Here is a 26910-nt window from a genome sequence, read left to right as displayed (position 1 = left end):
CTCAGAACCCATCAGCCTATATCTAAAGTTTTGATTTTTTGCCCCAATGTGCATGACTTTACACTTACTGACATTGAAGCGCATCTGCCATTTTGCTGCCCATTCTGCCAGTCTGGAGAGATCCTTCTGGAGCTCCTCACAATCACTTCTGGTCTTTACCACTCGGAAAAGTTTGGTGTCGTCTGCAAACTTAGCCACTTCACTGCTCAACCCTGTCTCCAGGTCATTTATGAAGAGGTTGAAAAGCACCGGTCCCAGGACAGATCCTTGGGGCACACCGCTTTTCACCTCTCTCCATTGTGAAAATTGCCCATTGACACCCACTCTCTGCTTCCTGGCCTCCAACCAGTTCTCAATCCACAAGAGGACCTGTCCTCTAATTCCCTGACTATGGAGTTTTTTCAGTAGCCTTTGGTGAGGGACCGTGTCAAACGCCTTCTGAAAGTCCAGATATATAATGTCCACGGGTTCTCCCGCATCCACATGCCTGTTGACCTTTTCAAAGAATTCTATAAGGTTTGTGAGGCAAGACTTACCCTTACAGAAGCCATGCTGACTCTCCCTCAGCAAGGCCTGTTTGTCTATGTGTTTTGAGATCCTATCTTTGATGAGGCATTCCACCATCTTACCCGGTATGGATGTTAGGCTGACCGGCCTATAGTTTCCCGGGTCCCCCCTCTTTCCCTTTTTAAAAATAGGCGTGACATTTGCTATCCTCCAATCTTCTGGCACCGTGGCCATTTTGAGGGACAAGTTGCATACCTTAGTCAAGAGATCTGCAACTTCATTCTTCAATTCCTTAATAACCCTTGGGTGTATGCCATCAGGGCCCGGTGACTTATTGATCTTTAATTTATCAATGAGGTCTGAAACATCTTCTCTTTTAACCTGATGAATCTCTTTAGACTTAAACTGCCCAGCTGTTGAAAGTTTGAGTGATAATGGGAGGTGATCACTCTCTGATCTACTAAGTACCCTAAAGTCCAGCAAATCTGGGAGCAATGACCTACAAATAGCCACATAATCTAGAAGTGAGGGTTTAGCCCCCCTCCAAAAGGAGCACACAGCCAGGTGATCCTCAGGCCATGAGCCATTAAGAATTATTAGATCTTGCTTTATGCAGCATTGGGCCAAAAATAAGCCCTGACGATTACACCTGCAGTCATTTGATACCCGTTTGCACAATGGAGAAGGGTCAGAAAAAGGTGGAGAAAAAGCTCCAAATTTTGTAAAGAGTTCAAAATCATTTCTGCCCATTTTTGCATTAAAATCCCCCAAAACGACCACCTGAGCAGAAGGATGTGCCTCTTGAATCTCCCCAAGATGCTTCTCAAAATTGGTCCAAATTTGCCTTAAAGTGACTAAACCCACAAGTGGCGGGAAGTACACATTAACCAAAATTAGGGGACTTGGCTGTAAATTAAGTTTTACCACCAGAGTATAACAGTCAAAAGCGGGCAGGGATTCCGCTGCAATAGACAAATTCGTAGAGATCAATGAGAGTAATCCCCCCTTAAGTCTACCCCTTCCCAAACCAGGGACCGCCGGAGTAAAAAGGCTCTAAAGCCATCTACTTGGGGGGGAGAGGAGAGCCAGACTTCCTGAAAACATAAAACATCCCATTTGACAAAATCCAAAAAATCAGACTGCCCTAATTTCCCCGCCCACCCTGCCACATTCCATGAAACAAGATGAAATACAGTAGCTGCACTCGGGTCAAATACCCACTGAAGGGGCCTGACTATTTGCAAAAGGAGAGATGGTAAAACTTATATCAGCTGCCACACAGGGATTCAGTACAGGGAACTCAGCCCCCACATTTCTGTATGAAACCCCCTTGGAGACTCTTTGAATCCCAACTGGGCTTGAGCCCAACTTCACAGCTGGATACAAATTTGTAGTATTTGGAGAAGAATGAGTACGCTGTGCTTGGCAATCCAAAATTGTCTGGTCATTACCAGACGAAGATTCAACAGCCTCCATAATGGTCAGTTCACTAGAAAGATAACTTGTGATCAGTTACTGTTATTCCAGGGGTTTGACATCCACTATGTGCAGACAAGAGCGCCCAGCCATGGGCAACAGAAGCAGACTTTACTTCTTCCAAAGTACTCTTTCCAACCTGAGAAGGAAGCAGCAGAGAGGTTGAAGAAAGAGGAGGTGCCACTCACTGTTCTTTAAAGTCCATTAGACACTGTAGATCTGGATGAACGATCTTAGAAGCAGGTATTTGTTTCACAGCTACATCCATTTCCATCAAATCTTCTGGAGGGGCAGCCTGCTTCTGGAGTAGAGTAGAAACTGATGTATCTTGTATGTTTTCAAAGTCTTGCACCAGTTCCTTCAAAGCTGAGATCAAACGCTCCTGTTCTAACAGAGCTAGCTCTGAAAATGACTCTTTTAGCTGAAGTTCAAATGTGGGGTCCAAGAGTTGAGAGTCCATATGCTCAGAGGTTCTAGGCCTGGTAAGGGAAACCTCTGCCCTAACTATATCGGGATGTCCAACTCCCCGAGATTGGGTAAAAACAATAATGGGAGGTTCATAATAGACTTTCTTAGGTCGTATTCCAAAACGATATAGAAGAGAACTTAAAAAGCATTTGAGGTATTGTATCCTGGCAAAAAGACAGCAGAATATTTTGCCAATTGGGAGAAGAACTTAACCTAGTCACATTCAGCAGGTCCACTTCATGCAAATCGCAGCGTAAAAGACTGCTCAGAGAGGATTTTGCTCTGAATTTTGTATGCCACCTGCCATAATTTAACTGGCTTTGAAAAATGGAGAGGGAGATCTTGCAAGGTTGCAGCCTTCTTCTCATCCTCACTTCAGATGCTGAGGAAACAGCAGGAATGTCACCCCCACAGGGAGACCTGTCCCTCACTGTGAGTGCTTTCATCTGCCTACACAAAGCCTCCAACTTGCAGGCCATAGACTGCTGGCCTCTAAAGATAGTATGCAGAGTTTGTGAAAAGAGAGCACATTGTTTACCAAACAAGGCTTTCGGTTCCTTGAGACCTATCAGTTCCAAATTGTCTGTATTAGTAGCTACATTGCACGCTGAATTGGGTTTCACTGCCCCCTTATGTACACAGGGGGATAATGGCGTCTCACTCCTTTCTCCAAGATGACTCGATGTTTGACTCCCTTCTTCTATCTCCTCGACCCCCTCTGAAGTTAATTCCACAGTCTTACTCACTTTTACATGATTAAGTGGGCATTCATATAGCAGTAGCTGTTTAGAAACCTTGAGGCTGCGTTTCTTTTTCAGGGCAGTTTCCCCGGAGGCAGCTGGGCTGGTTCTCTGTCGCTTGCTTCGTTTCTTCATACCAACAGATAAACACTGATTTCTTATCCCCAACAAGGACATTTGCAAAACCAAAACACTTGGCTTGCAGACCTACATTCAGAGGTGCCACAGAACAGGAAAAATTATAATAAGGCACACATACACAGGAGAAAAGAAGTTTTTTAGACGGAGCTCAGGTGAAGCATGTCCTCCCTCTCTGAGACCGAAGCTCCCTCACACACAAACACACACACCAATCCACCCAAGCTCTGGTTTTTCTGCAGAACTGCACCTGATTCATGTATCAAAAAGTCTTGGAACTAGAGTCCAACAGAGTTCCAGAAAGGCTCCTGCCAAGTCCCAAAGTTTGCCCATAAGGACTCATGCACAAGTTGAGTCCAATGGGGCAAGGGTGGATCTAGGCTCTAGTCCTGCCATGGTGAGGTAGCACATCCCTACCCCTCTGGCTATCTCCACTTGAGTTTGCCCTGTTTTCCTGGAGAGAAAATTACAGTGTGTATCCTCCTCATAAGGGGCTGATGTGAACACTGACAATCAGGCAGGCAAAAGCTTTTCACAAGTCAGGCAATCAGCAGGGCAATAATCCAATCACCCTCTAATTACCTAACCAGCTTCTGCTTCCTGTTAATTTGCTCTCTCAACCCGAAGAGCCTACAGACCATACAACAGGTCAATTTGCCCTCCCAAGCCTTGGCTTCCAAGTCAGAGTACCCACTCGGCTTGCAACAGGGTGCCAGGCACAGTTACTGGGCATCAGGGTAGCATAAGGCCAAAGCACTGGAAGCAGGTCCCATTTACCACCAGTTTCCCCCCCTTCCATGTTTCCAATAATTCACCTATAAATAGATAGGATTTATTAGAGGATAGAAATAACATAAGACAGGCACTTTACTTAGGCATAGATTTAGGAATTTAAAGAGCATACAATACACCAAAATTAAATAAAAACTAACTCCTAACACTAATACTGTCATTCACCAAAGTCTCAAATCAGTAAGTCCATCAGTCAGCCCTGCCACAGTCAGGAGCTGTCCATCTTGGAACAGAGTGCTCAGAGCACAGGCCAGAGAAGAACTAAGACAAAGAATGTTCTTAACAGGTGACTCCTCTTATAATTGACTTGAGCTCAACAGCCAATTAGAAATTAGAATCAGTTGAAGGTTCTAGTGGTGGACTTGCCGTCAGGCAACTCATGGAGGGTCACCCTTCCCAACCTGAATACCTGCAGCTGGAACAATCAAGGTGTCCTTGGCCAATCGAGTCAATCAAGGAACAGCTACCTCTTAGAGGCAAGGGCTGGCTGCTCCCACATCCCTCTGAGAAGCTAGCTCTTCAGAAATGTCCTAATTAATAACTTTCTCACAGCTGTGTCTGGCTAGCATGGTTCCAAGCATTCAACATGGCTTCAAGTAGAAGCCTTTATTTTGCTTTTACCCAGTTTTTGCCTTTCCTATGAAAAATACCCTTCCCAGATGTTGGTTCTTTCTGCCTCCTCCACTGGAGGTGTGCCTGGAAATGGGAGTTGGTGCAGGGGCTGTCTTGTTCTGAACTTAGCTCACTTGCCCCTTTCATGACATGTGTGCAGCCTGCAGAGCAACTTTGAAGGCCTCACTCTGTTTGCCTCTCCTGCCAGTCTTCAGGTAAGCTGGCTGTTTCATTTTTCTTTTCATTGTGTGACATTCAAACATCTGCTCAAATATTTGGGGAAGGCTTCCTTAGGGTTTTGTTACTTCGTAAAGGTTATTTTTTGCACTTAAAAAACTCCTCTTTGAAGGTAGAGGAAGTGGCCAGGCAAACAGCAGCAAGTAATCCAGCTTTTCCTCCAAATCACAGTACAAGCTTTCTCTGAGCACAGTCCTGGGACGTCAGCAACTGTTCCCCCCTTCTACGTTTGGCATACTCCGAGTAGCATGGCAACAGTGCTAGTAAGGCAAGGCCAAAGGGAAAAGCCAAACTTATGCTTAACAGGCCAGAAGGAAATACATGTTCATGTGCTAATGTTGTTCAAATGTATGTATGAATCAAATGTTATGTTAAGTTAGAGAGAAATATGTATGTTAGCATGTTCACAAGCACAGTTGCCAAGAAGAGTTTAGATCCATTTTACCCAGAAGCCTTAGAGGGAGGACTACAAGCTGGGAGTCCTCAAGGAAAAGTCTGTTGGGAAGGAATCAAGGATACATCCTAATTGGTCTTTTATAAGAACAAAATTAAAGGAGAAGTATAATAAGTAGAGGAAATGTAATGAGTAAATAAGTTAGGGAATAAAAGAATTAGTTTGGAAATAGGGAATATCAAATGAACTTCAGAGTCAGAGCTAGCCTAACACAGAGAGGTCCCAGATGACAAATAGAGGTAGTTAATTGCTTAAGCAATAAAACAATTTGACACCCTGATTAGATTACAGGCTTCAAAGAATCCCCCTTGACAAGATTAATGGCATCTGAGCTCCAGCTGCTTGCTGCTGGAATCCCCCCCTCTTCATCTGCAATTCCAGACAGTATTGAGCAGAGAAGGGGAAAACACACAGAAGAGCATATTGGATTATTTTAAAAACCAAAAGACATTGCTAAACCAAAATAAAGTTTTAAAATAATATATTTACAGAGGAACAGTATAACATCTAAGAGTTAGGCTGCAGAAGAAAGGCCTACATTTAGACAGAAGAGAGCCTTCTATGATCTCTAAAGCAGTAGCAAGATTAAGCCAGGCAATAAACTGATGAACCCTAATGGGGGTAATGAGGGTTAACTGATGAAGTCGTAAACAGAAGCCATATGAAGTCCACAAATGAAAATACCAGCTTCTGAACAGTTTGATACAGAAGCTCCAGTACCAAATAGGGACCTTAAAAACTGTTCTGAAGTCATTTAAAAGGAAAGTAGCACATAGAATGTTACAAAATTTATTGTTGGTAAACTCAGAAGTTAGCAAGTATATTCTTTGCTGAATATTAGTTAAATTAATAAGGGAAAACAAAGTTAAAAGGATTTGAGTCTGCCTTAGAGTGAGGCTTGCAAAATAAAGGCAACATAGCTAATATGGAATGTGGAATTCTTATCTAGGCAGGAATATTTCAAATTTGACAACTAACTAAAATGCCCAGACTTTCCTAGGCGCCAGAATAGATAGTGAATTTAAGAATATTTCTAGTAATGAGAATAATTAATCTTGGTAGGCATAGACTCATTAGCAGAGAGTCTGTTCAAAATCAAAACTGACAGAACAGATATGAAACTAGTGAGGCTACATATCAAAGTTGGCAGAATCCAATAAGGAAGATACCTCAGGAATGTGAGTCTCTTGAAAATGCAACTTAGAGAAGAGAGAGATTTTACAGAAATCCGAAACCAGTTAATAACTTCTTGTAGAAAATAGATATAAAATATCTGAATCCAGAATAAGACAGAGGATAAATTGGTGATTAAAATAAATATAAACACGGATTAAAATAAATGAATTATTACAAGATTAGTGTAATTGGGAAAATTAGGATAGAGGCACACTGCCCCCTTTTGGAATAGTATTGACATTACAGAAAGGGGAGGAGTTCTCCAAAATGGCGAATACAGTAACCTGAGATATTTAAATGTATGCTCCAGATATGGCAATAGCCAATGAAAAATCCCCATTTCTGACATCATGGGCTCTAACAAATATGATTGGAGTTTTCTTGAGACAAAGAACCTACAGGTATATATGGTCACACCCAGCAGGGAATGTTGCTTTTTCTCTAGGACACTGAGAGACCACAGCTCTCTGTGTTCCCCGTTTGAACCACTGAGAGAAGCCCATTGCTGGCAATGAATAAAAGCTTGGAAACCACCACAACTTCAGTCTGCTGAGTTTGTTCTTGAACCCTGATTTGCCGTGCAACACTAGGGGAGGGCAGCTGGCCATGCCCATTCCAGAGTCAAAACAGCTGTGTGGATGCTGCCTGTTCCAGTTTCAAATCTCAGCAAAGCTGCACCTTTTCTTGTACCCCACTGTCAATTTCAGAGTCCCATAGCTTGGTCTCAGGATAGAGCAAATCAAAACCAGCTCTGTGGATCAGGACCCACAAACTCAGTGCTCCCATGCAAGTCAGTGAAGGCCAACTGGCAATTTTTTGGTGAGGACAGCTTGCACTTTCCCCTCTTCAATTCAGGATTCTTTCTCCTGCTCCAGTGGGCAATCAATTACTTTGCCATTGCAGTAAGTACTTGGTCTGACCTATCAGTATTGGAAAGAGGTTTAATTAAAATTGGTTCTTGTGAGCAAAGTTATCTTCATTTGGCATTTGTGGAAAGCAATATGGCAGGGTGGGTAGGAGTTGCATATAAGACTTGTTGGTTTTCTGCTTGGAGCCTATGATCTTGTCATATCTTATGTTGGAGGTAAAGTTAAAAGATTCCAAAATGCCTTACTATACTTTAAAATCTGAAGCTAATGTAATGTAATCTTTTTGCATCTTTCTAGATTGTGAGCCCTATTGGGACAGGGAGCCATTAGTTATTTGATTTTTCTCTGTAAACTGCTTTGTGAACTTTTGTTGAAAAGCGGTATATAAATACTGTTAATAATAATAATGTCAAACCTGAAAGATAAGGAAAGGAACCAGTATCTGGAGGGTCCAGGGATCTCTCTTCCGAATATTAAAAATGTAAAAGGCTGGCCTGCTGTAGGAACAGTGACACAGTGGTAAATTTTGAAGAGCAGGGGCTTGTCATGACTGCCCTCCCCAAGGCCACATCCCACTAAGAGTATACAACAAACAGCAAAAAATCCACATTAAATTTCTTAGGGTGTAGTCCTAACCAACTTCCCAGCACCAAGGTAAGGGCAATGCAGCTCTGAGGTAAGGGAACAAACATTCCCTTACCTTGAGGAGGCCTCCATGACTGCCACCCAACTGCAGGATGCAGCATGTGCCCCATTCACACTGCTATGTCAGTGCTGGAAAGTTGGTTAGGATTTGGGCCTTAGTGACTTTTCTTCTCCTGCTAGTTGTTTCTACAGTACTTTGAAATGTATTATGTCTTGTTGCAAGGTGTTGCAAGATTCAAAAGCAAGACTCAGTAGGCAAGAGTGGTGATTGTCTGCAAGCTTTATTTCATTGCCAGCAACTGGCATCTCAAGGGACTCCTGTCCAAGTTTTCAGTGCTCTTTTCAATCTGAACCTGACCTTTTTATTACATTTTGGGTCCTTTGTTTGAGGCATATGAACTTTTCATTGGCTAGAGTTTGACATCATAGATCGGGCTTTACTTTTTATAGGCTGGAGATAGCCTCAGACATTTGATTGGTGAGTTTCAAGTTACAAGTTACAAATAAGGCAAAACCATACATTTAAACATATACAATTTGAAGTTTTCAACAACCAGTAGAGTGCACTGTAACCTTATTTTTACTCAGAACTGGCCTTTTGGCAAGTATTTAGACCTTATCTCTTGGCACACTAATGGAATGACCTCATATTTGTTGCAAGGAGGCAGTTTTATCTTGTCTGACGTTATTCCTCCTGTTCCCAACAAACACTGTGGGGCTTTCTGCCAACTTTTAAGGAAGGTCTTTTGGACCTTCTTCTATTCTATTCTATTTGTTTCTTGGTACCTTTTAAGATGTATAGTGGTGTATTTTCATATACTTTAATACAAAACAAGCGAAACTCTCATTTTAAGGAAAGATTTCTTTTAAGGAATCTTTCTCTCATTCATTTTCAACCAAATTACAGCTTTCTCTGTCAGCTTTTTTGCTCAAACAGGGGCTTTCTCATGGATGTTTCTGTTTTCTCCTGCGTAGCTAAGAAATCCTATTTCAACCTGCCAAATGAACATGCCAAAACCTTTCCGTATGACAATGTTGCAAACCTATGTGTGTTCTCATCCTCATAACATTCCATTTTCCCTGATTTCTGGTGCCAAAAGAGCCTTATCTATCTTTGAGATGCAACTTTCCCCAAATTCCAAAGCTGTGACTTTTAACAGAACTGCTTACGGTGCTGCTTCTCTGACTTATGATTTTAACCTGAAATGGCTTTATTATGTCTTATTAAACCTTTTTAATGAAATCAGGCAATTAAAACTCACTTAGGATAACTCTTATATGTCTATATGTTGGTTACACCTTTTAGGGACAAAACTATTCAAAATATTTAAAGAATAAGTGAGAGGCAAGCAGACATAGTGATCTCCTCAGTATTTCTATGATGCTTTGGTATATTACCTACTAAATAGCTCTCTTAGTGTTTAATATATGTATATATCACTGTCCTTTGGTTCTAAAAGGAGCCTGAAAGAATAATGATTTTAAAACTGCAACCTGCTTTTTGCCAAGATGGACATTCTCTGTTCAAACAGACAGCCTATTGTTCCTCTAAAGTTATCTCTCTTGTTCTGTTGCCAAGAGCTACTTGACAGTCTGCCAATTTTAGCAAAGCTGTCCTCCTGCAATGTCAAGATTTTCAAACAGAGACAGAGAAATGGTTTTTAAGTTGTTTTTTTAATAATAATAATAATAATAATAATAATAATAATAATAAAACTTTATTTTTATCCCGCCCTTCTCCCTAACGGGACCCAGGGCGGCTAACAACATATTAAAAAACAATAGAATTTAAAAAACATTAATACAAACAGATAAAAACATTTAAAAACACACTACAGGGCCATAAAAACAGTAGTCAGATTAAAAGAGTAAAAGAGCAGATCACTGAGGAATCAAGCCTGTAAAACTAAAAGATGTATAAAAAGTTAAGAAGGCCAGAAATCAGAAGGCTTGTTTAAACATGTTTTTAAGCATGTGAGCATCCCCTATTAAACTTCCTTACCCTAGTGATTTACCATAATGGCATAGCATAAATGGCTTTCATTCTATACCCTCTATCAGTCTCACTGAAAAATCTAGCTCAGTTCATCCCAAACATTTGGAGTTGGTTGCAATAGTTTTGAAACAAATATATAAATTGAGTGCAATGAGATTTTAAAAAATCCCAAATAGATATAAAAGAATGCTATATTAGAATATATTTAGCACATATTAGAATACTAGCCTGAATGCTTACTACAAAGTAAGTCCCACTGGGACTTACTCCCAGGTAAATTTGCATAGGATTATAGCCTTACTGTACCAAGAGCTGGTCACTATTTATTAGGGAGCCCTTGTTAGGTAATGGCCCTAGACATTGATGCCCCAAGGCAAATTTCTCAGTTTTCCTCCTGCTGAGCCTGATGCTTCTTCCTTTCAGTTAAGATCCTTTGAAAACAATTTCAGAGACAGCACCTGAGCTCTCCTGATGATGATCTTACCACTCCTACTGTTAGATAATTCTCTGAGCTCCATGTCCTCCTCCACCACTGAACCCTAGTGTAGAAACAACTGGCTTTTAAAATGTAATACTTTTATAAAGGGGCGTTCATAATTTGCCTTCCCCACTTCTAGAATTTGCTTGTACAGGTTGAGTCTCATTATTCGCAAGGGTTCCTTTGTGGATGGGAAAAAATGCATTAAAGCAAATCCTGTTGAAAAACAATGTCCCCATTCTGGGCAATTTAAAAACAGCTTTGTTGACCTTTGTGATGTAAGATGGAGTCATTAAGAAGACAATCCATCAATCAGTCTCTCTCCAGATGCTTAGAAAGGCTTCATTCTGACCTCTCCCTTCACCAATGCAATTTCACTTGGGGGGGAGGGGTCCAGAGGGAAGCCTGGAGAGAGATTGATTGATGGATTGTCACCTGGCTGCTCTCTCTTACATTAATGAGGCTATTGTTAAACAACTGCTTTTCTTTAAAGGGCCCTTCTTTAAAATTTAAAATTCTTTGAAATTCTTTAAATTTTTAAAGGGCATTGAGATAGTGAAAAATCCATGGATAATTAAACTACACCTGTAATCACTTTGCATGACCGTCTCTCTACAACCATAAGAAAAGCAATTTTTTTAAAACTGTGATTTTAAAGGGATGTATTTTTCCCCTTCTCCAGGGATCAGCACATTCCTTCTCATTTGCAATGGCCATTTGTGTTGAGTAAAATCCGTATATAACAAGGTTGGACCTGTATTTTCAAACTTCGAACACCAGGCCAAAGGTCCATCCAGTCCTGTGTATCACAGTGGCCCACCAGATGCCTCAGGGAGCACACAAAACAACAAGATGCCTGCATCCTGTTGCCACTCCCTTGCATCTGGTATTCAGAGACAGCCTGCTTCTAAAACCAGAAGGGCTCATAATCTAAAAATATGCAGAACACCAACAACATCCACTAGAAAAGACACTGTGCTGGGGTGAATAGGGAGAGTTACTCTTCCCTGCTGAATATACAAGGAACGCCACTTGAAAAAGAGCCTCTTTGCCCAGCTGTCAGGGGTGGTTAAATGTTTATAGTATGAATGGAAATTCTGCTCTGCTTGTGGTACTTGGAATGTTCTGGATTATGCTGACAGGAGTTTTGCATGGACTGGTTACTGTGTTGAAAGGATTGGTTGGTTCCTGGTTTTCCAGGGAGATTTTTTCCCTCTAGAAAGCTTAGTGGTTCTAATTCAAGGTGGGCTTGTAAAACTTTCTGTTGATGTCTGCAGGATAGTCACTGTTAGTCCACAGCATTGGAGTAATTTTTCTATGTGCCGTAGAAGAAGGACTTGCTTTAAACATGTTGGTTCTAAAGCAACATTTTAAATCGTAAATTTCGTTTTTCTGCACCTTCTTGGAGTTTGCTGCTCCTCCTTTTGTAGCTAGCAGTGGTTCATCTAATTCCATCTGCATGGAAATCACCAAATTCTGTTGCAACACTAAAGGAAAAATTCATTTTTGGGCTATCAAGTCGCATGCACAAAAAGGTTAAAAAATGTTTCCCATCGTTGCAAGATTGTTCCCAGCCACAGCCTTTTCTGTCAAGGCTCAGCTCAGGCCTTCCCCATTCTGCTTAACATCCAGCCCAGAGAACTTGGCAACTTGATTCTTCAGAAACTTCAGAAGCTTTTTGTTGGCCCTAATCCCCTGCTTTTGGATTTTGGCACATGAACTATGTGCACAGTGGAAAACTCCCAGAATCCTTTGCAATTTTTGGAGATTCTGTGACAGGTGTGGAGGGGCTCCTCAACACACAGACTTTGGAAAACAGGTTTCTTGAAAGCAGAAAGTTTCAGCGCCAGTTTCAGTATGTTCTACGCATCTTAAGTTTCAAAATTCCGGAAAAACTGTCTTAAAAGCGTTTTTTATCATCTAATTAGAACTGGAGAGTGCAATTTTAGTATTGTGCTAATTTAAAATGAAGTCACCACACATCAACCATTGGTACTTGTACAGTTTGGGAGTAAGTATTTTATCTATTAATGAATGCTCATTATCTATGCTTTTAAAAAGTCACAGGGCAGTTAATAGTCCGGTGTTTAAAATGCAACCAGTTTTTATTCATTTAATATATGGTATGCAAAGTATTTCTGTGTCATGCCTCTTCTGTTCGACTGGCATTCTGTGGGCGACGCACATGCTCAGATTAGGCAACAGAAAAGGCTGCTTAGATAGTTGTGCCAGCAGTGTGTATGCGTGAGATGCTGCTGCCACCTGGTGGCGAGATTGGAGAATGCAAGAATCCCAGCAAAGGGGGATAGTAGACGAAAAGCGTGTTCTGTCCTTTTGGTACCTGCTGGTCAGCTTCCAACCAACAGGGGGTTTTGAAGATTTGGATCATCACAGGCAGCCTGAATGAGTAATAGCAGTGTTTGAAATGTATGTGAGGCTATGATCTTTGCCTGGGTTTAAATAAAATCATTCTAAGAGAGCTGCAGGTGCTCAGTTGCGATGCATGCATGTAATTTTAGCAGCAGCTGCTACCTCCTGTCAAAAAGATAATGCCCGTTCTGTGTTGAAGAGTGATTACTGTAGTCAAGAATGCAAAGTGAAATCAGAGAGGCGAGAGGTAGGAAAGTCCAGCTGAGTACTTGAAGAAGCCTTCTATTTATAGCAAAAAAGCCTCTTTTAGTGCTTCTGTGTCAGTATTGTTCAGGCGCTGACAACCTTTCAGCAATGCTAGAAAAACTTAGATGCGCAATACTCTCCAAAGTGCAGCACTGTGTAGAAAACATAGGTTGGATTTAAATAAATCCCCCCCACAATGCATCATATGCTGAGTTTTAAGCTTCTGTGTGCTAGGGTTATAGTCACTATTATGTAAGAGCTTGCCTTACACTGAGTTGGATCACTGATTGGTCTAGCTAGCTGACTATTGTCTACACTGAATGGCTCTCTGGGGTTTCAGGTTAGGGATGTCTGGTCGTGCTTGCAGATGCAGGGACTGACTTGGGAACTTCTGCATGCAAAACACATGTTCTAGCACTAAGCTATGCCCCTCTCGCTCTTTGTGGGGCCATGAAGGAGGGCACTGCACTGTGGAGACATGGTTGGCATGCCCAGGAATGGGTGCCTTGTAAGCAAGCCTGGAGGAGCAAGCAAGAGGGGGAGACAGGGGGGACAAAATCTCTGGGGCCCGGGCCTCCAGGCGACCTGCACCATGACAAAACAAACTATACAATACAAAACAGATTTATTACAAAATAAGTTTGGGTACCTCAATCTAAGCCCATCCAGGGATGCGTTTCCACTACAGCTTTAAGCCACGTTCAGTGTACTTCTGTTACTCTACTGTATTCTGGAGACTGTAGTTTGTTAAGGGCAGTTCTAACTGCTCTCAGATTTCTTGGCAAACTACAGTCCCTGCAGAATGCACTGGGGGAAGTGGATTAAAGCTGTATTGGAAATGCAGCCCAGGTTTTCTCAATAAGCACCAACATGCATTAGTACGATTCAGACATGGGAAACTGAACCTCACACCTTAAGTCTAGAGCAGGATCACACCTGACGCTTCTGCAACCTCATTCCACTTTGCAAATGTTTGGCAGAGGTCTGGTTTTTAAAACACCAGGATGTAATCCTCATTTCCATCTGCAGCAAAGTTCAAGGTTACAATTCATTGCACCATTACTTAAGCCTAACACTCATGGACAGCAATGGGTCTACTTCTGAGTATGTTGGGTTGCAACTGCATGTAGCTGCGCTTGCTCATGTTCATTCCTTGTTGCTTGTCTCTTTGCTGTGAATTGTATTGCACACTCCCAGTTATGTGTTATAAGTTGTATATGTTGAGCCTCTGGCTTAACACACCAGGCACCTTAAAGAAGGATTTGATTAATGGTTCTACCAGTATGTTGTTTAGAGTACACTTACTCTGATAATGTTTACAAAAAGGTAGTGAAGACCAGAATTTTAAAAGCTAATAAATAAAAATGTACCTTATGATCTTTTACTATTTTTTTAAATAAATTAGAGACTGTACAGTTCCTAGGTAAAAATTACTTAGTTTATTTTTCAGGATCCAGACTCGGGTAAAATCAGACAAAATTATAGTCAGACACCCTCCTAAGTTTAACCCCTCGACTTATCCGAGGGTCACAGAAAATTCCATGATTTTGGCTCAAAGCCTGCCTTCAACTTATCTGTGAGACTGACTTATGCTTGGGTGTCTGTGGTGCATGTCATTTGGGCAGCTATAACACCATCATAGTTTTCTTGCTGTTACATCAGTGTGGTGAAGATACAGAAAATTTTGTAACTATGCTTGCATCCTGTAGCATGTTGCAAGTACCAGCTTTGCATTTCAGTTTGGCTTGTCAGACACAGTAAAATTTCTCATGTTTTGAATAGAGACAGCTGTATAAGAAGATTCACATTGGTCCTCATTGATGATGATAATAATAATAATACAGGTATTTATATACCGCCTTTCATGGTCGTCAGATTTCTCCTCAGATTTTATTTCAAGGCGGTTTACACAGGCAGGCTATACTAAATCCCTATAGGGATTTTTACAATTGAAGAAGGTTCTGTCTTTCAAGAACCACAACATTTCAGATGGGTCCTTTTATGATCTGGTATCACATTCTGGCCTCCAGTTTCCTCCCATGCAAGCTGACAATCCTTCATATCTCACTTGAAGGGCGGCCAAAGAGCAGATGGAAAAACTCAGCTTGGCTTGTCAGCTGCTTCAAGCTCTCGCCATTCACGTGCTGGTGGCCTCGAACTGGCAACCTTCAGCTGTTATCTTCAGGCAAACGGAGGCTCTAGACTCTAGACCAGACCTCCTGCCCTGATTTATGTGTGCAATACATTGCTCAGTAAAGGAAAACATAAGCCTGCCAAATTTTACCAAATTCTGGAGCAGTTAGATCATCACATCCTTTAAGCCTCTAAAGACCTTCTAGGCAAAACGAAGCTGGCAAATGGCTGTATGAACTTGCTTCATTTGGAATTCCAGCTTGTTGAAGGAAACCTTTGTAATACGGATTTAATTTGCATGTGCTATTTTATGTTTATAACTTTAATTCATATATTTTTTACTAAACTGTACAAATGTACAATTTTTGATCCGCCCCTCCTTGTTCATCTGTAGTCCTTAATTTGCTGTTAAGCCTGTGGCTGCAGTACAAGGTCTATGAGGTCAAGTCAGAAAGCACTTCACAAGGGATGGCAAATATCTTTCTTGTTGCACAGATCCATAAAAAATATGTGTGCAGGAAGTGAGCTGTTTTTTTAACTAGTATATATCCCAGTGTCCAGTTTCTGCTAATGTTTTTTAATCTGGTTTCTTTGCAAGCATGTGATGTTGCTGCACTGAAACTCTTCCATCTCATAAGTTTAGAAAACAAAGACAGAATCAAAAGACAGTAAAAGCTAATTTATTTGGTATAGTAATAAAAGGTAAATATAAAAACGTTTTTCCCATTCATGGAAATTTGGCTGCTGGTTTCACAACACGGGCTTCATAGTAATAAAATCAAAATTGTATGAGTCTGGCAAACCCTGGTGCTTTGTTTGGTTGAAGCGTGTCCAACTGAAGACAGGCAGGCCTTCCTCCACGGTTGGGCCACTGATGGCATAGGCTGTAAACTTGGCAGCCATACTGATGTCTGCTACCTGTAAAGGAGTACAGGAAAAGATTTCATTGCTAAGGAAGAAGGGGTGAGTGTTCCTACAAAGGTGTCAGGCATGATGTGGTTTGAATTTCATCAAGGCATGTCACTGATCAGAATGTGCATTAAACTAATAAATGCCCATCCTCCACTTTCTTTATCTCATTTAGAGCATTCAGAAATGAGAAAAAGCAGCCTTGAAGAATGGTGACGGAGTCACTCTTGAGAAGGACTGGCTCACTTACTAGGCAAGGTGAGGAGCTACTTCAGGTGGCCTCTGCTGAGTGGGTGACAAATGTCCTTCAGAGGTTTTTTTTTGCAATTCTCAGGCTTTAAAAGAGAGGTAGTGATGGTGGCAGAAGCAGGGGGCAGAGGGTAAGGAACACTTAGGGAGCATGGCAGCAGCGAGCTGCCCACATTGCCAACGGCAGCTGCATGTGGAGCTCTTTCTTCCCCTGAGGGGGTTCATTGTTTGTTAGGAGGAGGAGGTTTGCTGCCCCCCCCATACACAGGTTTTTCTTGCAGCTTGTAAGTATGGAAGCAATATTAACCCATTTCTGCCCAGCCCACAGGTGTGCACATCTGATCCCTGCTGCATACATGCAACGTTGGGCAGAAACGGCTTAAAGCCAGATGGACTCATTAGCCTCAATACTGGTCAAGTATTTTGTTAGCTTGTGCTGTTCCACCAAAAGGAGAACAAGTTACCAATAAAAATGTCTCCAGTAAAAGGCAAGTGGGTGGTCTCAGGGGCAGGCAGGTTGTGGGAAGGTTATGCCAGATCCCTACCCCAGTTCCTGGGGAGAACGGAGCGGCTTCAAGACACTCCACTCTTCTTGGACTAAGGAGACCCATTGGGCCAAAGACATCTTACCCAGGGGTAAGGGGAGAAGTTTCCCCTTGCCTCTGGCTGAGCTGCCTTGGGCCCCTATCCTGCACTGGATACAGCACAAGCCTCTTCGCTTCCCTGTTCCAGTGCAGCATAGGATTACGCCCTTTGTTGTTTAACTGTATGCATGGCTTATATACTAATAGACTGCTCTAAATCTTTCACCCATTTCTGGGGAAGAAAAAAAAAGAGAGAGAGAAGTCACTCAATTTCAAATGTACTGTTGGTACCTGGAATTACAAGCAGAAATGATAATTATACATATACACCATGATATGCAAGACTGTGAGAGTGAGACTGGGGGTGGATGTATGCTTCCCCCCATTCTACACCTCCTCCTCAAAGTATCTATAGCAAACCAGTTCTTTTGGAAGTTGCTACCTTAGAGTCATAGCAGCCAGATGGAGTTGGAGATGAGGGATTCAAGTCTCCCCGGCAGCAAATGGTATTACAAGGATCATACCTTGCATAGGGATCTTTCTTGTAGTCTAGAAAATAAAAAGGAAAGAGGGGGAATGCTTCAATAAGCATTTTTTGATAGTCATTCACACCTAAGGACCCACCTCCTTTCTTGACATGTGGGGGAAAATGACTCAATCCAGTGGTTCCCAAACCGTGGGTCTGTGGCCCACCAGTGGCTCATGACCCAATTTTTGACGGATTGCAAAACTGACAAGGCAGATTAGGCTATGTCAGTGACTCTCAAACTGTGGGTCACAACCCAAGGCCAGGTGGATTGTGAGTTGGGGCCACCTGTCACCCAAATTGGAGCAAAACAGACACAACTGGAGGCTACTTCAGACACCACCCCTATCTCGAACTGGGCCTGGGACAGCCTCTGAAGGATTCTGTGGGCCTTGGGTCACTTCCGATATCACGGATGCAACTTCCAGTTGTATTCCGAGGGGTTCCTGAGGCCTGTTGTGGGTCGCAGTGGCAGTGCTGGTCACAGAGGTGGTCACTGCCCAGGTAACTTTGAGAACTGCTGCTTTATACCATATGCATAGTTGCAATCACATATACAGTGTAGAGTAATGAATCAGCCAACATGATACCCAGAACCACTATCTGAGAGCAGAACCACACATTGTCTTGCCAAATGTCTCTTCCCAACCTTAATAATATCAATGCAGGGTCAGGAATTTGCAGCAGATGCAGGTGGGGCTGGGATGCCCTTTTGCCTAGGCCTTATTTCGGAGACCCACTGGGGAGCAAATGTTCACAAGTGACTGTGGAGGGATTTGCAGAGGAGATAGGCCTGAGCACCCTGGTCCACCCTACTAATTCCCCCCTGCAGTGCCTTACCACTTCCCACAATAGCTTACAAAGAGAGCCATGGGGCTGGGAACTCACAGTTTCTTTTGTGACACAAAGGTCCACTCTTACAGAAGAGAGTCAAAGAGAGAATTAGTTGCATGGCAAGGAACGAAGGCCACTTCTGTTCTCTCTGACAGAAAATGGCAAGCAAGTTCTCCCAGAGAAAGAAGGCCTGGCTCAGTTCACAAACACCACTGACTAGGCAGAGATCCTTCTCATCCGCTACCATCAATATTTTGAATACTTATATTTGTAAAGCAAGAGGGCTAAATTATACCCAGCACTAAGGAAAAAAGTCTATGTTCTGGTTGCAGCCAGGGCAGAACCTTGCCAGTGCCTTAGGAAGTCCATTGGTCCCATACACTGCTGGAGACCACGAGCTCTGGGGTGAAATTGGGTGTAGTAGCATTCCCACGGGGTTTTTCCAGGATGCCTCAATGTGCTGTGTAAACTGCCCCTCCCTCTCCTCCGCCTTGCTCTTGCTGCCTGGAATGGCTTTGAAAGTGAGGAGGAGGGGTAGCAGGGCCCATGAGAGGGGGGTAAAGGGGGTAATTTGTACCCAAGAGCCAAAGGAGGGGGCCCAAAAATTTCCTGGGCTCTTACATTTTCCAATCTCACCCGAACTTGCTGCCCATGTGGGATGCTGGGGGGACCACTATGGGCTGCTGAAGCAAGCCCTATGTGCTGCATCAAGGAATGCATGCATGACACTCCTGAACACTGTGTCAAATCTGGGAGGAAACTGTCACTGCAGCTCTTTGGCTTGTGGATCTGCTGACCACGAAGGGGTGTATAGGAGCTCAGGGACCCAGCTGCGGGGCTACAGCTGCTGCAGAAGTAACTTTTGGTACACGGAGGACACTTTCTATTCTAGTGTGAGCCTAAATATGATGATGCTAATTTTCTGCAATGATTTTCTATATTGAAAAGATTTTAGAGAGACTTAAGAGCGTGTTTGGCTTTCCATATTATGCTGATGATGTCACGGGGCAGGTAAACCTGGGCGCCACATCGGGAAGCCTGATAGACCTGGGCTCCAAAGACTATTCTGCCTGTTGCCATCCTTCCCCTGCTTTGTTTTGCCCTCTCCTGACCCCTTCCTCTTTGGAAGAGATACAAAATAAACATTGTACCTCCTGAAAAAATTCCTCTCAGAGGCCCTGGGGGGACTGCTTCTATGGTGCATTAAGGCGCCTGCAAACTTAGTGCTGTCCCCCCCCCCCCCGGGAATGCCACTGCTTGCAATCAGGGTGCTCTGCTAGGGCCCCCCTTAGGCCTTATTACCCTAAAAATTCCCAGTCAGATGTCAGCTTGCCAGAACCTCCCAGTATTTGGTCCATTCAAATTCAAAGATGAGACAGAAAGATTGAAGGACTTTAGCTTTTACATTTCCCAGTTATTCTCTCTTGTTAACACATCTGTCCAGGCACAGGGACAGAGAAGAGAAAATCCCTGATTTACCTCTATGTTTTGCCTATTTTTCTCTAACTTGGACTCATCCTGAACAGCAGCCATTATCCTGGGATGCTGCACTTTATGGAAGCATCTTCCCCTTTCCCTTGACTTGGAAACAAAGAAGCCTAAATTGGAGCTGGCTCTTTATACAGTGGAGACCATTTGATGCCCACGAACACAAGGCTTTGTCACCCAGGTAATTTCCACATCACCAGTCTTCTAGCTGGGGCAATGCCCTCTGGCTAAATACAGCAAGATGAAGCACATGCAGCCTTCAAATCGCCAAGGTCCACTGTTGGAAGCAGTTGCTGTTGCTGCTGCTTCACAAAAGCCTCTCACTGTTCCCCATGCTGCATGTGGGAGTGTGGGGACCAGGCCTCCTCCCCAAATGACACAAGAAAGGAGAGGTTGGGAAAGTTCCCAGTTATTTGGGGCAAGATTTTTGCTTGACTTCAGCTTGTCTTTTGACCTCCATGCTAACCTTTCCCAACCATCGGGCCCTTTCTTCTTTTGCTCACAGTTCAGCATCTTGGTTTTATCCCGTGTATTTCCCTCCCTCCTCTTGTTTTGATATGTCACTCTTTTAAATCTGCCTCTTTTACTTCTATGGTTGTGCCTGCCAGATCTCAGGGAGGGAGCAGATTGCTCACATTTAGCTTTCCGAACAAAGCCAATTTGGGAGTTCTCTGTTAACCTCAGAGCGAGGTTTCCCCAAGGCAAACTCCTCCTGTCTGAGCTTTCCAACCTTGGGTGCTGGCAGCAAAAGTGATATTTTTTCCAGTCTAATTCCAGAGCAAGAGGAAAGGGAGTCATCACCAGGTGCTAAGCACAATGCCCCTTTTGCCTCTCGGCTTCCCATAGGGCTAAATATTTACAGATACTGTTTTACAGTAAGGACAGGAAGTTGTCTTCTTGCTCTGCGGGCAAGATTTCCTGTTCCCACTCTAAGGGGATGCTGGAGTGGGTGGGAGGCATTGCTAGCCACTGAGATTGTAGGGTTCACTGCTACTGGCTGTCAGTGCTAAGTCTGAATGGGCTTGTCCTCCACAATAGCCAAAATAACCTGCCCATGAATACAGCAGCAAATGGGGAGGTGGGGTTCAGCTCAGTCCAACTTTTCACAATAGTTCGGTTCCTCTTGCTAGAATATATTTTGACAACCCCAAGAAGCAGGCTGCTGCAATGCAGGTCTGGACCAGAAAGCATAATGCACAAAAGAAGCATTTTAATTAATAGCTTGATAAGCTCTTAAAGGGAGAATGTGACTAATTTCAGTAGCTGTTTGGGTCCTGTTGTTCTTGGTGCATTTTGAAAACAGTCTCCATTGCCAGGTATTTAAAGTTCACCTACATCAGCGTTTCTCAAACTGTGGGTCCCCATTCATTTCAATATTTTATTTTTAATATATTAAACTTGATGCTACCATGGTATGCGACTGCATTTGGGGAAATGTTACACTTCTGTACTTTTAACAGGCTACTGTGTATATGCTTTTAACAATGGCAGTAAATGGGACTTACTCCTGGGTAAGTGCGAGTAGCATTGCAGCCTAGGATTGTTAAAAATGTTCCTGCTTGATGATGTCACTTCCAGTCATGACATCACTTCCGGTGGGTCCTGACAGATTCTCATTCTGCAAAGTGGGTCCTGGTGCTAAATGTGTGAGAACCTACATTATTTTCTAGCTTCAGTTCCAAAAAGTTCAGTATTTCCAAAAAGAAATAACCAAGAAGTGCTGACCTTCTCTTATGATTTCTCTGATATGGCATGAAAAGGGTTAGCAGGCCAAGCAAATGCACTGCAAGGGGAGCTCCCATTAAGACTACCTTTAAAAAATAAACAGGAAAATTTAAAATTACTTACTGTTGTATCTCATGATGGACTTCATGGTCATCATGTCTATCACCTTTCCTTGGTCCCGTCGGAAGATTTTTGCTCTGGGGGCCAATTCGTAAGAAAAGTCTAAACCATGTTTCTTAACAAATATGTTGTACCCACTCAGGTTGTAGATATTTTCATGGAACGGAACATTGTAAGAAGGCCAATATCCTGCAAGAGAAGAAATGACAATGAGCGCATGCTGACAGAGGTTTTGCACATGGTTTAAGTGGCATAAAGGTATGAATTGCAAATACTCAACTGAAAGAGCTATAGCCCTGTTCCTAGAACTCCCTCTCATTGGCATGTAAAGCAAGGGAATTTGACTGAATTTAGTTTGGCAGGAACACATCAACACACAGAGATAAAAGCAAGTTTTATTTAGCGGCTAAAGCAACTGAGAATTCCACAATTCACCAAAAGGACAGAAAAAGTCCTGCATCCATTTTGAGCATCTGTCACCTTCTAAGGCTCCAAGCTGGACTGGATTTGTATCAGTTGCTGAACTGCTGTGCAAAACATGGCTACTCTGGGCATTCTTAACACACTGTGACTCTTTTCTAGACCAGTGGTTCCCAAACGGGTGGGTTGCAACCCACCAGCCTGGGAAGGACTTAGCTCTGGTCCCTTAAGGGGTGGAAGGCAGTAATGTGATCCGCAGGATCATGCTGCTGCTGGGGCAGAAGAGGTTTTCACCTTACCTTAGCAACTGCCATCCTCTGGAGGGTGCAGGGAGCCCTGCTGACTCTTCTGCAGGGTTCCCCAAACCTCTGGAACAGTAAAAACAATTCAATTGAAAGCCACTTCTGGTTTTTAATCGAGAACAGGAAGGTGCTTTCAATCAAGTTGTGTGTTTGTTTGTTTTTTACTGTTTTGGAGGCTTGGAGATCCCTGCAGAGGCATTTGAAGGGCTCCCCACACTTCTTGGAGGCCAGCAGTCACTAAGGTAAGGTGAAGAACTCCCTCCACCCCAGCAGCAGCGCGATCCTGGGGGTCACACTGCTGTCATAGCCCCTCCCCTGCACATGCTTGCAGTGCTCCCAACTTCCTTGCAGGAAGCACTGTTCTAGACCATTTCTAATCCTTACCAGCAAGCAAAAGTGACATGTTTTTGCTGAGAGCAAGTAATCTCAGGGAAATGAAATAAGACAATTCCCCCCCTTTTAATTCTAGAAACCTAGAGAGACTATTACCTTTACGGAGAATACTTGTCTGATCGGAATATTCCACAAGTGTTGGAATCTGTTCAATGATGTAGAGAGTTCCATCTTCAAGACTCTTCTTCAGTTTGATCTTATTTGTATCCAAAACCATGTATTGATTATTGTAGGTGCCTAAGGAGCAGTGAGGAGATAGTTATGCTTCTCTGCTTGTTGGACAAGTGTATACAAAGTGGTTCCACTTCAAATATACCAACCAGAGTTTTGTTTTTCAAATATTTGTGCCCAGCTCTTGCCAGAGTCTGCCATCATGTTGGCAATGCGAACTCGCTGCCATGCAAAGAGACTCTCAGGGACAACTTGTTTCTGAAGAGATGCGTTGAATATGTTGTTTGTGGTCTGCAACATGATCAAACCACTGCCAAGTATGTAAAAGTCATCCAGGGACATCAAAAAACCTACATGCAAAAAAATAAAATAATGCTTGTTTACTCAGTACTCCTTTAATTTTTATTTCTAGAATATGAAATAAGGGAGGCTACAATAACTGTTTTACAATAATTGTGAAGTTATGCAATGATCAGATGGCCTCTTCCAGGTATCACTGGACAGGACGTGGGTGGCCCCTGGAAGGTAGCTTTCGCTGTTGTGGATGCTCACTTGGGACCTACAAGGTCCTTTAGGCACCTGGCAGAGGCCTCGTACAGCCCAATCCTAACTAACTTGCCAGTACTGATGCAGCTGTGGAAACAGGCGCATGCTGCATTCTGTGGTGGGGGGCAGTCATGTTTGTTTCCTTATCTTGGGGCTGCATTAGTGCTGTAAAGTTGGATAGGACTGGACTGTTATTCTATTAGAAATACCTGCATGGTTTTAGCTGCTGTTTGTAATACTGTTTAAATCTGCTGTGTCGGAGTTGGAGCCCAATCCTAGGCATGTCTCCTCAGAAGTAAGTCCCATTGTCATCAGTGTGGCTTACTCCCATGTAAGTGTGGATAGAATTGCAGTCTTTGATGTTTTGCTATTTTAACTACTATTTTTATTGTACACTGCTTTGTGTACTGTTTACATAGAATAACAGTTGAAAATATATTAAATAAAATGTATTCATTAGAATTTGTGTGCAACTTGAATGCTTCGAGGATGGTCGGGTCAGGGTGGGGAGCAGCTCAGGCCAAGCAGAGTCAGGCATGATCCCAAATGAAGAAGTTATCCATATGCTCAGAATAATATGGCTTTTTGGCTCACCTGGAGAGAACTCAAGTATTCATCACCAGAAGCAGTCACTTAAAGCAACACACAGGCTGCCATCACTGGGGAGGTTGTTAGTTTGGATGTTTGACTGTGCCTTAGAAGATAGCTTGTTTAAAGAGGAACCAATGCCACACCATCTTACTGTTTAACAAGGAACAAAGAGCAGGAGAAAAATAACTACCCACACTTAGGAGACGGAACTACCCACTATAGTCACAGCACCTGCCCTCACAAGGAAATCCTGCTTCAGGTCCTCTGTTCAGATAGGACAGATTCAGAGAGCCTCCTCTTCAACTTATGTATGCTTGTTCTTTAGGGCCAGGTGCTCTGGGCAGTAGTGTGGCTGGGAGAGGGGGCAAAATGGTAAGCACTGCAGGCACCACCATGTGCCATATAAGCAACCCCTCCCACTCACTGTCAAAGTCATTCTGGGAAGCGACAGGTGCTCATCTAACCAAATGGCATCCCCTGAGTGTCGCTATTGCTGCCCAGAATGGCTCCAACAGTGAGTGGGAGGGGCCACTTACACTTTGAATTGTGGCATCTGCAGTATAGTGGTGCCCTGGTATTTCCTGCATCCCCTGGGGAGACCAGAAACTGTGGCTACAGGGGCCTTTGGGCATGGTGAGGCAAGGGTTCTGCATCTGCAGAACTGTGGATAAGTGAAATCTGTGGATACAGCGGCCCCCTGTACTTATCATTTAGTCCCCTCCTCTAGCCATGCTACTGGCTCTGAATGTGCACATATGAGAAACAAATATGAGTCTATAACTCTTTGGTTGTAGGTGAGGTGGGATAGACAGGCAGTTTCTCTTCAGGTTGGAGAGTGACTATGACCCCACTGATAACATGTTCTCTTCCACCACAGTATCTGCATTTACAATGGTGAAGCTAAGGACAGTGGGGGTAAATTGCCCTAGGTTCCACGCCTAGAAGGGGTGCCAACCCACCCCCAATGGCAGATCCTGTGGCCTTCTGAGGATCAGGGAGTCTGCCTTTGGCCTCCCTAAGCCTCAGAAGGCCCCGTGATGCCTTAGAAAGGCACTTCCAGTTTTGAGAGTGACACTTGCTCTATTCAGATCTGTGTCTTGTGTATGATTATAGTGACTGAACAGTGTTCTACTTCTTGTGATGCAGTAACTTTCCTAAAGCCTTCCTTGAGTTAGAGATGGGCTGGAGGCTGTTGACTCAGGTGAGTCAGTCAGTGAGTGGTCCAGTTGTTTGTTTCTCTCCAATTACTGGTGGGACCTGTAAGATGTGAGCCTGAATGTGCTTCAGTGAGGAGGGAGCCAAAATCAGGCAATGCTGCCTGAACACACACTGCCTTTGGGCAGTTACCAAGAGTGCTAACAGATGCATTATTGTAACTCTCCTCCTTGAGGTAGTTCAGCTGAAGGCAAACATCCAACCTGCAAACAAGGTTTGCAAGCCACAGTTTCACACTCATAATCACATCACTAAGGATAAGCAGAATTCCATATTTTAGCTTCTGAAGTCTGCAATGGAGCGGACTCCCTTTGAATACTGAAATACCAAGCAGACTGCAATTAGATGCACCCATATCCACTGATGGCATTATATGGCACACACTTTGACAACATCATCGGTCTGAAGGTCTTGCTAATGGGTATGATGGATTGACTTCTGTGGAACCATGGAGCTCTCAGAAATGTTATATGAAATACAGAGGAAAGACTTTCTTCCTGTTAAGCTCACAATATGAAAGTTTGCATTCAGTTCCCTTCTAAGCTTCACTGTGGACTCGAATTGACCATTTCCTAGGTATTCACATTCAGTGAGTCCACAATTCACAATAAACACTTAGACCTACACACACTTACACTAGTTTGACGACACAGTATAGTTGAAATCCTGTTACAGGAATGCGTCCCGGAAAACAGAGGAAAAAACCATTTTAAAAAAGGCACTCAAACAGAAATGAAAACTACAAGCATCAGCAACTATTTAAAATTCTGCTCAGTCAGCGTTGTGTTTTGTTCCATTTGCATGGATTGACAAGAATTAGGTGTAACTGAAATTGCCTCTTTATATGGTTTATCTACTTCATTTGTAAGTCAGTCTCTTTTTCCCTTTGTGTGTGTGTGTGTGTGTGAGAGAGAGAGAGAGAGAGAGAGAGAGATCAGTAACTCTCAGGTCCTCTTGAATGAGCCCTATCCTTTTATCAAGTAAACAAAAAGGCTTCTGATGGCATCTTCTAGCTAGCTATTGAGTTACTCAGCAAACATTACAAGAAACATTCAGGGCTTGCAACCTCATTCATCACAGCCTCATTAATTAGTGGTGATAGTATTGCAGGAGTCAGACATGATCAGAAATAAAACTGATGGAGTTGAAAATGATGCAGACATGGAATATAATAAAATACTGTACTGATCCAAAGTGAAGGTGCCAAAGCAAGTATTCTAAGACAAGTACTTTATGCATATCTATGCGTGTGCATTTTGACTCCATTTTAACTCCAACAGGTGAACATAATTGCTTCTGTACAAATGAGTAAGACCCATGAAAACTCACAGGTGGAACCTCAGCCACATATAGCTACTCTGTACCTGTTGTCCTTCCTGCTTTCTTTCTCTTCCTCTTTACCTCTGTCTTCACTCAGCCCCAACTTCGCCTCCTCATGCAGTTACATACTTTTATCACATACTCACACATACGGTCTTGCAGGGGCTTACAAGCTTACAC

The 26910-nt window shown here is 43.0% G+C and overlaps 1 protein-coding gene across 1 annotated transcript in view; it reads right to left on the bottom strand.

The window, feature by feature from the left end:
- Positions 1-16001: 16001 nt before the first annotated feature.
- PLBD1 (phospholipase B domain containing 1) overlaps positions 16002-26910 on the bottom strand; it is a 38239-nt gene continuing 27330 nt past the window's right edge. The window contains exons 7-11 of the mRNA XM_066633848.1: positions 23208-23408; positions 22984-23124; positions 21776-21961; positions 17522-17628; positions 16002-16255 (exon numbers count right to left, since the gene is read on the bottom strand). Of these exons, the coding sequence (XP_066489945.1) occupies positions 16088-16255; positions 17522-17628; positions 21776-21961; positions 22984-23124; positions 23208-23408 (803 nt within the window). The 3' untranslated portion in view covers positions 16002-16087. The remainder of the gene's footprint in view (positions 16256-17521; positions 17629-21775; positions 21962-22983; positions 23125-23207; positions 23409-26910) is intronic.

This window comes from Tiliqua scincoides, chromosome 7 (genome assembly GCF_035046505.1).
Source record: "Tiliqua scincoides isolate rTilSci1 chromosome 7, rTilSci1.hap2, whole genome shotgun sequence".
Lineage (NCBI taxonomy): Eukaryota > Metazoa > Chordata > Lepidosauria > Squamata > Scincidae > Tiliqua > Tiliqua scincoides.
Note: the sequence above shows the minus strand (reverse complement) of the source record. Positions and strands in the feature narration are given on the sequence as shown.